General features: G+C 41.6%; 1 protein-coding gene across 1 annotated transcript; it reads right to left on the bottom strand.

The window, feature by feature from the left end:
* Positions 1-2,026: 2,026 nt before the first annotated feature.
* Positions 2,027-11,522, bottom strand: nmur1a (neuromedin U receptor 1a). The gene is made up of 3 exons (XM_028793352.2): positions 11,426-11,522; positions 4,853-5,718; positions 2,027-3,619 (listed from the first exon to the last, which is right to left on the bottom strand). The coding sequence occupies exons 1-3, from the start codon at positions 11,437-11,439 to the stop codon at positions 3,237-3,239; spliced, it is 1,263 nt and encodes a 420-aa protein (XP_028649185.2). The 5' UTR covers positions 11,440-11,522; the 3' UTR covers positions 2,027-3,236.
* Positions 11,523-14,093: the final 2,571 nt, after the last annotated feature.

Raw genomic sequence — 14,093 nt, 5'->3', positions numbered from 1 at the left:
TATGCTGAAACAGTTAGTGGTGATTGTGCGGAAGATGAACGCATCAACTTACAATATCCCGTAGAATATCTACAACCGTTAACACCGTCCGGTCTTCCACCAACCGAATTACTGTTGAAAGAAGGATGTGTCGTAATGTTATTGTGTAATTTATGTCTGAGCGGTGGAGTATGCAATAGGACAGGGGTCCTCAATCACGTTCCTGGAGGGCCGCAGTGGCTGCAGGTTTTTGCTCCAACCCAGTTGCTTAATAAGAAGCACTTATTGCTCAAGTAACACTTCAGCTTCACTTTAGTTGTCTCGCTCGTTAAGATTTTGAACCCTTATTGCTTATTTTAGTCTTAAACAGCTGTATTCTGTGTTTAATTGCTCCTAATTAGCAATAACATGCAAATGACAAAAGAGACCAGCATTTCTCCATTTAGCTTGTTACCATTTACACCTGTGTGTATTTATCATGCACTATTGGGTTTAATTAAATATAGTTATACTTGGAAGGAAAGTGAAGAGAAGAAAGTGAAGGACTGAGAATTACTCATCCATATTAACTTTCAAATCATTTGGATGATATCCTTAAAAAGCGGAAGAAAAAGCACTGACAAGCCATGAAATTAAATTATTGGCAAGAATTGCTTTCTAGTTAAGCTACCGGGTTAGAACAAAAACCTGCAGCCACTGCGGCCCTCCAGGACTGTGATTGAGGACCCCTGCAATAGGACAAAATGAGTTGTATTGAAAATTGGTCGAACAATTCTAACATGTAAAATTTAACAGGCGACAAGAAAGGTAATGTAGTACACCTTCTGCAGAAAACATTAGACACCAAAAGAGATCTTGACATGCCATTCGTATTAAAAAGTTTACAGTTTCCCGTTAGAATAGATTTTGCTATGACAATTAACAAATCGCAGGGATAAACATTTGAAAAAGTTGGTTCATTTATTAGAGAGAAAGAAATGATATTCACTCACGGGCAATTATATGTTGCGTTTTCACGATGTAAGTCCAAACACAGAAGCAAAAACAGAACGAAAATGTATAATGCAACGAATACCTCTAGCTCCACATGAAACATAATTTTCTTTCAATTTATTATGTTTTACTATTTTTTATTATTGTTAATTACTCGCTGTAATGTAAAATAGTTAGTTCTATTATACATATGTAATAATTCCCATGAAAATAGCAATCTGTTTAAATTAAATTACATCTGCTTCCCCATACACGAGCGGCAGATCTGAAAAGTGGCTAGCACGTAACGGCTGCCTGGGGGTTGGTTGAGCGACGTTAGATAGATAGATAGATAGATAGATAGATAGATAGATAGATAGATAGATAGATAGATAGATAGATAGATAGATAGATACTTAGCAGGGGGAAGAACCCCCTAGTAAGTCTTAAAGTCTAAAATAAAACACTAAATTAGCCCTATGTAACATACATATAATACATGTTTGGTAAAACTGGATAAACAATGTAGTACACCTCGATTGGCAATACCTACCAGCTGCAATGGTCCAGGACTAGAGTTCACTGCACTTCAGGACTGCAGATGTTTTGTGGTGGTGATCCATTTCCAGTATGCCAGCCATAATCTTTCTGCCGGAAATTCCCAACAGGTTTGTTTTTCCCATTGCTCTCTGTTGGCAAGTCTTCTCAAATATCAAGCCCCTAAAATCTGCAGTCCCATTTTCTCCCCATGAATTACACCACACATGTGATGTACTTGTCTGCTTCCTTTTCGTGGCATTTCTATGCCCAAATGATACTGTTGATGACTGAATAGTCAATGTTGTAAATGCAGGTTTATCTAATAAAAATGCTGCTCATATAATTCTTTTCATAATTACCATAATCACAAGGTGCTTTACAAAGCAAATGACAGGATCATACAGCATGACACAACAATACAATGTTTAAAAAAAAATGAAAATACTGTTAGCCCTTTTGATTGAGCAACAAAAACCAGAGTGACCCTGAATGTGGTTGAGTTTCCTCAGTAAGCCTCACTGGAGGGCTATGGGACACTATAACAAGTGGACCCCTTCATGTAACCAAAAATGACCAGCCTAGGGGCTTTTTTTGCAAGAAGATGTCTGTCATTGGTGATGTGGTTCTGGGGTCGAGTGTAGCTCAGGTTCTACAAAGCACAGGTCACTCTTGCCCCAGGTGGTGTGGAGGAGGGTCATCCGCTTGTTAAGAGGTGGCTATGTGAGCCTCCTTACAGCCTAATGCAAGGCGACATTTGTATAGGAGCCGGGTGCTGATAGAAGGAGACAGCTGGCTGAATGGCTGACCTTCAAGAAGGTTACTGTCTTAGATGAGTGGGTCTGAGGGCAGAAGGGGTCACTGTTTCTATTTGGCATTTCAAGGGGTGGGGTGGGGGGGTTTGGGGGAAGTATGGACACCTTGTCTGTTTGTGTCCTTCAAGTTAATTGAAGAATAAAGGTGGGTCCTTTAAGGATTAACAGCACCTGTCCACCTGTTAGGCAGTTAGTGGGGTGCACCTTTGAGCAAGATACACATTTAGTCGGTGCTTAAAATTGATGTCTGAAAAGATCAGATAAGTTGATGTTATAATTTTCTTTTGAGTGTTGACCACTTCTGTTTCATTCTCAGGCTCTCAATAAAATAAAACTCAGTGAAATGATCTGTCTAATCAGCCAGCGGCAAGTTACCATGCCAACTATTGGCCAGTGACCTCACTTGTGCACTGTAGCAGCCTGAGGAGGTCAGGAGTGGGGCACTGGGGTAGATAGATTACAGGAGGATGTGTACCACAATTCCCATGGGGGGGGATGGGTGTCCTCCTGAGATCCACTTCTAGCTAGGCCTCTACTGCAAAGTATATATAAAAGACTGGGGAACAAGAATTAAAAAAAGAAAATAATATAGGATTGATTAAGACAAATGGAAGAAAAAAAACAGACTGCATCTCTTGAAGATATGTGGATATGTATAATAAGCTTTTTTTGGGTTATAGAATAATGTTTGACATCCTGCTAGTTTGTCCCTTCTACATCTCCTCCTGTCCACTTGCATAGTAGCCAGCTTCTGATGCTGAGGTCACACGTGTGGTCATTACCAGATTATTAAGGACCCTAGTTGGCCGATGCATGACAGGACACTTTAGAATCCTCTAATGTCTTTCCATCCACCAGTCACGCCTCTTTAATTGATCAGTCATGGCGGCAATGCTGCTGTCTGAGGAAAGGGACTTTCCCACATGGCTTCTGCTAGGTGCATGAAGTTTGGTTGTGACCTTCTATGCAGAACTCTGAATCTCCAGCTTCAAATGGGCCTGTGCTCAGGTTCGGCAAGGTGTCACCTGTGGTGCTGCGCACGGTGACCCGGGTGATGCTGAGTGAGAATGTTCTGGTGCTGCGTGGCCGCCACCGGTGGCACATGACTTCTTTGAACATTTCTCTGAATCGACTGGACATGAGGTTGTAAAGGATAGGATTGACAACAGAACTGAGGTAGAAGAAGACTCCAGAGATGATGTGCACATACTGAAAGATGAGGTGCCACTCTCCTGTCCATTGGTCAATGAAACTCCACATCAGCCTGTCAGTGTGAAAGGGGGCCCAGCATACCCCAAAGACAACCACCAGCACAACTGTGGGAAGGGACAAAAAAAAAGAATAAGGGATAGCACTGGATGTGTTGGTGTTTGTTCACTTTTGACAAGTGGTTATGCAAGCAAGCAATGACAGTGTATATGACAGGGACACTGAAGGGCAGCCTCAGCGTGGCCACTTGAGCTTTACTGTTATGCTGAATGTGAACCAACAGTTGTGGCAGGAGTATTGCATGACTTTCAGTCATCACAAGTCTGAGTTAAATTGCAGGAGATTGACCTCCATGCCCAGCTGGCCTAATGAATAAGAAAGTAAGAGACCAGCTTGTCCATAAGGCGAAAATGCCTGCAGTACTAGCGGAAGAAATTAGAGTCATAAGACCGCCATTACGCAACATAATATTCTCAAATGTAATTATTCCAGTTCAGGGTTATATGGGCAGAGGTAATATTGACAACTCTGGGCAGGAACAAACTGTGGACAGGGCACCAGTCTATCACATCAAAATACAAACTCATCTTACACATCCTAACGCATGCATCTTCAGGAGGTGAAAGGGTGTTGGATTGATGTGGCAGCAGTGCATACTACTGTGCTACCCAAGTAACTATCAGAGCCTGACAAATCAAGCTTCAGAGAGGCACTGCCACACTGACAAGGCTTCTTCAAAAAGTGCTATAGAAGACATTATATGTAGAGGAGTGTCTCTAGAATATCAGGTCTAACCTAAAAAGACATCTTGAGATCTTCAAACCTGACAGGGCTCCAAATACAACCTAAACTGACACTAAATTACCCCCAGAATGAACTACCACAGACTTTGCAGTGCAACACTCTCACAAAAAGGCTTAGTCTGTTAATGCTAAGCTGGGGACAGGATAGGATATACTGTATGGGTTCTCTCTCTCTCTCTCTCTCTCTCTCTCTCTCTCTCTCTCTCTCTCTCTCTCTCTCTCTCTCTCTATCTATCTATCTATCTATCTATCTATCTATCTATCTATCTATCTATCTATCTATCTATCTATCCTAAAGAAGCACATGAGTAAGCTATATCCAGCTACACACATAAAGTCCCAAGGTTAAACCCAACATGGTACCCTGAGGGGTATTTGCATGGTCTTCTTCATCATGATGTGCCAGTTAGAATGCCGTGTCTTCCTTGACCTGTCACCCCACCCCCTCCTCTCAGCTGTTCTTTCCTCCATTACAGCATACTGCACAATTTTACCTGCCCTCTTCTTCCCCACCCAGACCCACAAGTTGCCACTCACACAGCATTTTGGTGACTTGCCGCCTCCGGTTGTTATGTTGCTTGATGCGTCCACTTTGATTGTTATATCTTCCAGTCCCAGCCTTGGCCTCCAGCCCTTCTAGGACCCTTTCTCTCTTGAGCTGTAGACCGATGAGCAGGTAGAGGATGCTGATGGTCACCATTGGCAGGAAGAAAAAGAGCAAGGTGGTTAACTGGATGGTCAGGTTGTAGAGCCAGCGAGGCTTGACCAGTGTACACATGGCAGACTCCTGAATGGTATCTCCAGAGCCAGTCACTAGATAGAATATTCCATGTAAGCTTGTATTTGGTATTGCACACACTACTGACAGTGTCCACAGAATTATGATCACCCTCTTGGCATGAGTCCTGGTCACCACAAACTTGGCCTTAATGGGGTGAACAACGGCAATGTAGCGCTCCACACTGAGAGCAGTAACATTGAGAATTGAGGCGAAACAGACAGTTTCAAACAGGAATGTCTTGAAATAGCAGCCCCCAGTGCCAAAAAGGAAGGGGTAGTTGTGCCACATCTCATAAAGTTCTAGGGGCATTCCCAACAGCAGTACCAGAAGGTCAGACACAGCTAAACTGAACAGGTAGAAGTTGGTTGGTGTCTGCATGACATGGTGCCGGATGATGACCACACAGGTGAGACTGTTCCCAAGAGTTCCCACTAAGAAGATTAACAAGTAGGTGATACAGACAGGCAAGAAGGCAGTTGAGCGCCTTGGCCCAAGGTATTTGAAGAGCAGCTCCTCCAGGCTCAAGTCCGGGTCCTCTAGCTGGTGTCCACTCTGGTTCTGCAGATCTCCTTCACACGCAGGCTGCTGCATTGAGCAGTTGACTTGCAGATTGGCCATGATCCTGTGAGAGGCAGTGCAGAGATCAGTTAGGGATACTGGTTAGGCCCTCAAGATGCAATGGGGATACTAAAGGGGTTTCTGTGACTTGCAACTTCAATACAATACAGTCATTGATCAGCCACAGTGCCCATTAATCGCATCCCTTTCTGTTAGACTTGCCTCTTCCCTGTCAGCAGCACTGCTTAATTTAGACTATCCTTGCAGAAAGAGAATATGAGACCTGCAGCCTTCCCTGATGGAGAGCATCCACACACTGCACTATTAGGCCCTCATGTTCTTCTGATTAAGCTCTCCATCGTGCTACAGATTTTATTAACCATAGCTAAGAAATACTGTATACTAATCTGAATTTGAAAACCCCCAGATTCCCCTGCTCTAGTCCTACTGTAAAGTTTAAAGCTGTAGTCCAGGCTTATGAAAAAACTTTAATCGTCTGAAATGAGTTTGAGAACCCTGCTGTTGCATCTGGAAGAGTCTCAACACAGTAATCTGAATTGCATATCAACTGTGTCATTTAATCAAGCAATTATATTGTTGAACCAAGTTGGAGAACACATTTTTTGGTACACTGTATTAATCCCAGAGGGGAAATTGATCAGAATTGCACCCTAACCCTAATCGTAAACCAAGGTAAGCAAATCCAGTTTCTTAACTACTCGCAGGTGCAACACTTGCTTTTAATTGAAAGTGTTAGCAAACAAGAATGTTAAAATTGCAGGAAAAGAGAAGATGAGCCCTACAATGTTTTGATTCTAGAGCAAAATGATTTGAATTTCACAAACAGATTTATAGCCGGGCGGCACGGTGGCTCAGTGGGTAGTGCTGCTGCCTTGCAGTTAGGAGACCTGGGTTCGCTTCCCGGATCCTCCCTGAGCGGAGTTTGCATGTTTTCCCTGTGTCTGCGTGGGTTTCCTCCAGGTACTCCGGTTTCCTCCCACAGTCCAAAGACATGCAGGTTAGGTGCATTGGCGATTCTAAATTGTCCCTAGTGCATGCTTGGTGGGTGGGTGTGTGTGTGCACGCCCTGCGGTGGGCTGGCGCCCTTTGTTGGCGCCCGGGGTTTGTTTCCTGCCTTGCGCCCTTTGTTGGCTGGGATTGTCTCCAGCAGACCCCCGTGACCCTGTAGTTAGGATATAGCGGGTTGGATAATGGATGGATGGATGGATAATGGATGGATGGATTTATAGCCACACCAGTGATTGTTTCTGGGAGCTTGGACAGAAAGTTTATTTAAGCCATCTAATTCAATGAGACAGGAACAACAGAATAAATTAGATTAGAAACAAAATCTGGAGCCTTATAGTTCCCCACATCCAGGGTTAGCTCTGTCTTATCTATAGTCTCCATGCTGTGGACTTAAATGATCTAGAGTAGTGGTTCCCAAACTCGATCCTGGGGACCCACTGTGGCTGCAGGTTTTTGTTCCAACCAGATTCACAATCTGTGACAATAATCGATAACAACTCATCTCATTTAATCAGCTGGTCTTTTTTTACTCTTCTCTTATTCTGCATTCAGAAAACATGACAGTATGGTTTTTACATTTATAAGATATTTAGAAAAATTTCTATTTTTTTAAAGCTATAAATGCCTAACTCTCTTTTGTTGTTTTCCTATTATTTTTCCCTATTCCTGTTTAGTTTATTCCCTTCATTTAACCCTAGTAGTGACAATTAACAACCAGCATAGCAGACACCAGGGATGATGAAAGCAGCAACAACTTCAGTATCAGACCCCCTAATTAGTAAATTAAAAAAACAGATTAGGTTGAAAATGCCATTAATGACTTAAAAAAAACAAACTCTATATTCACCATTTAACTGCTTATTACAATTTAATAAAAAACTACCAAACTTAATTTGTAATCTCTACATTGACTCCCAAACTGAGAAATAACAACTCATTTAAGTAGGCTAAGAGTCCAACGAAAAATGGTTGGAACAAAAACCTGCAGCCACAGTAGGTCCCCAGGATGGAGTTTGGGAACCACTGATTTCTAGAGTGATCGCAAAAATCTCAGTTTGAAAGGCCCATCCTTTCCCAATGTAGACTCTAAACTGAAATGAGTTTGGGAACTACATGGTTATCTAATCTAGAGCCTTTAAACTCACTGCTATGTTAATCTGTAACTAATTTATCAACTCTACTCAGTCATATTAATCTATATTTGAAATCTGGCACCCGTACATTTTTATTTTTGTATGAATGTCCACTTAAAGTAATTTTAAAATGTTAAAACCTTAATCATGTAGAATGTAGGCCTGAATTCAAAATTACATATAGCAACCTGGTCTCTGTAGGTAATGAGGAGACTTCACATGTTTTTTACGTGAAAAGAAGCTGGAGCCTATCCTAGCTGGCATTAAGAGCAAGGCAGGAACAATGCCTGGACAGATATCCAGACCATCACAGGTGAACACACACACACATCAGTGGCCAATTCAGCCTCACCAATCCACCTAACCTGCCAGTATTTGGGAAAAAAGCGGAGTATGAGGAGGAAGCCATGGAAGCCATGTTGTATGAAAATGTGCTATATAGGTAAATGCTCTTCACACATCGAGCTGCATCTAAATCATTCAGAATCTTCATATAAAGCAGCTTAAAGTCATCATTCATTGAAATATATTTCAGACCTCATTGGAGTTATGATTTTGAATTTCCCCGCATGATAAATAGAACCTTGCTGGATCAAAGACCTCCCCACACAGAACAAAAACAAAGATATAGCAGATTGACTTATATAGAAGTTTCACATATTTAAAGAATTATGAAACCTACAGATTTGTCAGATCTAAAATTGTTCTATACGGACCTGAGACTGGTTTGTCTAAATTTGAGATCTACTGCTTCATTTGATCTACCACTTCTGCAGAGTACCTCTTAAAGTTATCAGTGATCTAGAATCTCAACAGATTGAAATGGGTATGAGACACACAGCACTTTCTGTGCAAGAACTCCCAGAATGGTGAGATGATTTGGAGACCTACAATTTTGCCTGATCTGGAATTGTAACATACTGAACTGAGTTATAAATCCATGACCTTCTAACATGTAGCCAGGAGGAGTTTAGCAGCTCCTGTATGGTTCTGTTTAATTTGCTATGCGTGAAAAAAATTCAATAAACAATTGATCCCAAAAAATGGCCTTGTCTGACTGAATTAAATGTCAAAAAAGGCCTTCTCCGATCTGGAACCACTAAATAGTTATCTGAATTTAAGACCCACAGACTTGCCTGATCAAGAACCTCCACACAGTGAATTGAATTTAAGACCCCAACGTTGTCTGACCTAGACTCTCCACAAACTGAAAAATAGTTGGAGACCCACAATCTTTCTTCATCAAGAACCTCTACTCGGCAACTGAATTTTCTTTGGAACTGCTATGTATTAAAATGTTAGAAAGCCAGTCTTGTCTGATTTAGAATTTCGATAAGTGGTCATAAGGAATCCTAGGTATTATGATCTGTTTATTTTTGTACATTTTGTTCTTGTGTTTTTTTTTGTGCTTTTTGGGGTATTTTGTATTTGAGTTTTATAATTAAAATCATCTAGTTCTAACATTGAATCCTTCTAGCTGCTGAAATTATTACAACTCTTACAGTTTTGTCTAGGCCCTGACAGTTTGGGAGGATTTGTTTATATTTACTGCTGAGTTTTTATGCATAAACAACCAGAGGTGTGAGGCTTGTGCATCACCACTGTGATAGTATAAAGATCTATGCCCTGGTTGCCCATGATTGCACATGTAATCCAAAAACCTTCTCCATATGAATTAATATTGCGGCCTTTTGATCTCTTCACTTTTGATTGCTGACTCCAATGTAATTCTGTGGTTAGGCTTTGATGTTTCAATTTATTCTTGTTCTGGTAACAAACTTTGTTCCATTTTATTGACTCTGTCTTACCTACTGGTGCCTTATTCATTAAATTTGCCTCCTCTCTACTTGTGGCAGAAACCTGTTTTGCATTTCATCTGAGGTCTTCAGTACAGAGCTGGGGTGCACCAAACCTGGGGTCCCTGATTAGTTTGAATGAAGTCTGACAAGCTGCTAGAGGGCACTACATAGCCCTGGTATAATATGCTGGGATATGTCAGCCATATTGGAGAGCACAACTGGTCAGGTTTCTATGGTATTCTATTGAATTAAAAAAAATCCTTATTTTAATACATTCTTATCATGATCTGGACAGTAGCAATGTGTTGTATGTTGGTCAGACAGGCAAGTAAGAATTTCACTGTACTCTGGTACTGCTCCTACTACTACTACTATAGTACTGGGCAAGTGCATGAATGCCTGTGGCCACTAGGAGCAGCTCCAGCAGTACCTCCCCAGGGCATTATGATGTCATTATGATGAATTTCCCATGGTATAAGTGCACAGGCAAAGAGTGAGAGGGTCCAGACTAGATGATAATGGCATGCAAGAAAGTTACAGAGAAGAGATGGGAATGCATACAAGATACCTGGTTGTGACTGTAGACAACCACCTCAACTGGTTAACGTGGCCTTCTGAGCCATGAGAATGGGCCCAGAGATGCAGCTGGATTATTGTTTTATCTCTCTTCTATTGTTAGTTTGTGTTTTACTACCTCCCTGTACAGTATCTTCATCTTTTCACTTTTCTTGTAGTAAAGTCTTCTTTTTGGCCTCTTCAGCTTGGGTTTGCAGATGGCTTGTGAGCAATCCCTACCGTCCACAAAGTAAACCAAATTTGAGACCCACAGCCACATCTGCTCTATCCCACATACTGAAAAGAGCCGCAGACCCAATGCCTCATCAGATTTACAGCTTCCATACAGAGAACTAAACTTGAGACCTATAAATGTCTTTCAGCCAGAGCCTTAAAACTGAATTCAGTTCTAGACCTGCAGTTAAATTTGAAGAACAAGTAGAATTTAAAATTTACCAACCAAATAGATATATCCCTGTCTGATTAGGCAGTGCGGTATTATGATTAAGGCTTTGAACCTCAAACTCTGAGTATGTTTGCTCAAATCTCACTACTGACACTGCAAGCACGAGCAAGTCACTTCACCTGCTTGTGCTCCAATTTGAAAAATAAAAGATACGTGACAAATTCTATCTCACATATTGTAAATCACCTTGGATGAAGATGTCAGCCCAATAATAAGTAAAAATAAGAATCTTTTAATAATAAACCGATCTTGAAGTACACCTCTCTGCTCAAGATCTTCGACATAGAGGACTACCTAATCTAGAATTAGCAAACTGTATTCGAAAATTTTTGAACTGTATGACTTAGAGTCGTCACAAAGTAAGCAAAGCTTAAGCCCCTCCGCCTCATCTGACTGAGAGCTCACACATACCATAACGTCCATTATACCCACGGAGCTACCGGATTCAGAGCTGCTGCACGCTGGGCTAAACTCACAGATCCGAAATTTGCCTTTTCTTGAGCATCCATATGTTAACCTGAATTTAAAGCTCAGAGATAATACAGTGCATCCCTACAATTGCATTTTGAGAGCCACAGTTCTTCTTCTTCTCCCTTATCTGCTTCAAGTGAGAAAGTTCACACAAACTCAGTGTTTATTTTTTATGATGCCTTATCTCTGCACTCTTTTATCAAAGCTATCTGACAGTTGGAGTGCCCACCTCCCCACTAAAACCATAATGCGAGCTAACAGACCTGCCTGTCTAACACACAGATGGATGACACAAAGCAGTTTGGCTGTTGTTCTCACCCGAAAGATGCCATGGAACACTGAGCAATTCTTCTTCTTCTTCTTCTTTGAGCAGCTTTGAGTGAGTCCAGCGGGTGGTGTGATGCTACGGGTCTGGAGTGCAGACAGACAGAGAGTGATGTGAGCCTCTGCTCGGAAGCTGTGCGAGTGCTGCCTTTAAAGGATTTAGGGGTGGGAAATGGAGAGAAGGAGAGGGAATCAAAGTGGGAGGAGCAGAGAAGGGAAAGTGCGAGAGGAGTGAAACACCAGGAGAAAAGAAAAAAATAACAATCCCAGTAAGTCCAAGGTGTAGGACAAAGGGCTCACCAAGTAGACAAATGAGTGGACTTAAAAAAGCCTGCCAGTAGCAATTTTAGGAATTTCTAATCTTTAAATGGTGATCTAGGCAATCTAATGAATGAAATCCTCTGCATTGCTCAGTTCCAACTTATAATTTGCTTTCATATACATACATTTATTTATTTGGCTGACACTTTTATCCAAAGCAACTTACAACATTTGAGATACAATTGGTTACATTTCTTTTTGTTTTTTTTTCCATAGGCAGGTGAAGTGACTCAATGGTGGGACTTAAACCCACAACCTCAAAGTCTGAGTTTTATAGCCTTAACCACCACACCACCACCTGCCTCATATTGCTCTTTAATAACACGGAAATCGGCTTCAGACCAAAAAACGGGACAGCTTAGGGGATAATGGCTCTGCACCTTACATGTCTGAGCCACGGAGCAGTAGAAGCCTCTCTGCAGTGGTTAGCACTTCTTCTTCTTTGTCCCGGAGGTCTTAGTTTGAATCCCAACCTGAGTGCAGTCTATGTGGAGCTTATACTTTCTGTAAAGTGTCTGGGTGGGTATATCTCTGGGACTCTGGTAATCCACCAGTATTTGAAAGACCTACACATACTGTATGCTGTGTTTTATAGGGGTCGATGCTCCTTGAAAATTTGTTCCTTCCGTCTTGTGTAGCTGGGCAGTATGGTGGCATAGTAGTGGTGCTTCTACTGTTGCTGTTGCTGCCTTGTAAGTAAGGAGACCAGAGTTTGCATCCTGGGTCCTTCCTGTGTGGAATTTACATGTTCTCCCTGTATCTGTGTAGGATTTCTCCCACTGTCCAAAGACATGCAGGTTAGGTGACTTGGCAATACTGAATTGACCCTAGTGTGTGTGTTTGGTGTGTGGGTTTGTGTTAACCCCTGCAATGGACTGGCACCCTGTCTTGGGCTTGTTGTTTCTACCTTGTGCACTTTGCTGTTTGGGATAGGCTCCATCGCCCTGCCACACAACCCTGGTCTGGATTAAGCAGGTTAGAAAATGACATGTTGTACCCTATCGCTAACCTAAAAAGTTACTCATGCCTCGAAGCTGGTGGCTACAATCAAAACACTCGAACTTTTGAGAAAGAAAGGACTTAGCTTGACATTTAATCCTCTTGTAACTTCTTTAAGCAAACAGCCATCAAGGCACAGGATAGCAACACATCATCAGAATAAAAGAGTCTCAGGTCCAATGAAAATATGGACACATTTGTGGTCTGTGGCTCAGATCTGGGCTCTTCAACTATGTCCAGTTGGCTTGGGGAAAAGGTGCAGAAGCTTTATGGCTTGATGACTTCTGACAAGACAGCACTTGCACAGTCCCACGAGCAAGTGTGGTAGCTGCCTTCTCATCACATTATTGTTCACAGTATCTACCATGTTATACCAGATGCCTCTTCATCTCCTTACTCTCTCTCTGTAATCAGAATATTCTGGCAGGTTTTGGTTATATAAAAGCTCTTGTATCTTGACCTTCATCTCACAGCTCACATAGTGTCTGCTATTCTCAGTAGATGCTAAAATATTTTATATGTGAGTATAAGTGCAAGGTAAATCTAATATGTAAATATTTAGATATAGCAAATAATCACATAGATGTCTGCCTAGCCAAATAAAGTATCGCAGTGTCAAACTGATTATTGATTACATTTACTGAATATGTAGGAAAACTGATGTAAGAGTGGCTGAGAGTTTGAGCAGCTGCTGCCCTTCTCAGAAGTACTTGCTGCCTTGCTTTTGATGTTGCTGGGATATGATCCATCTCCCTTTGATAGTAATATTGTATTGATGGATGGATGGAGATCTCCACAGTGCTACACACCAATGATCTCAAAGGAGCCTTACAATAACAGACTCTAGACCTCAGTGGTGTTACTAGGATTTGTATTAAGAAATCTGTTGTAAACCAGTGAAGTCCTATGGTTTTGGATTCAATTTAATTCAATCCCATTTATTCCTGTATAGCATGCTATAAAGGATAGAAAGCACTTCACTATAGTATAGCAAAAGGAGACACAACAATGTTAAAGGGTTGGGATTGGAGCCTGTGTAATTGAAGGTTTAGAAATGAAGCAAAAAGCATGCAACAAGTTGCAGGAATGTCTTTCCAGATGAAAGTCCAAAATAGAAATCAACAAGATGGCTGGCTTCCGGGTTAAAAAATCACTTGGCAGGAAGGGGTGGGTCCAGAAGGGTGGACCAGGAGGTTGTGTAGTGGTAGTGCTGTTGCTCCACAACAGGGAGGCTGGAGTTGTATAGCATTTGCACGTTATTTCAGTGTCCTCTAGGTACTCTGGTTTCCTTTCAGAGTCCAAAAACATGCAGGTTAGGTGAATTAGTGATGCTACTAACTTT

Source organism: Erpetoichthys calabaricus, chromosome 2 (genome assembly GCF_900747795.2).
Source record: "Erpetoichthys calabaricus chromosome 2, fErpCal1.3, whole genome shotgun sequence".
NCBI lineage: Eukaryota > Metazoa > Chordata > Cladistia > Polypteriformes > Polypteridae > Erpetoichthys > Erpetoichthys calabaricus.
Note: the sequence above shows the minus strand (reverse complement) of the source record. Positions and strands in the feature narration are given on the sequence as shown.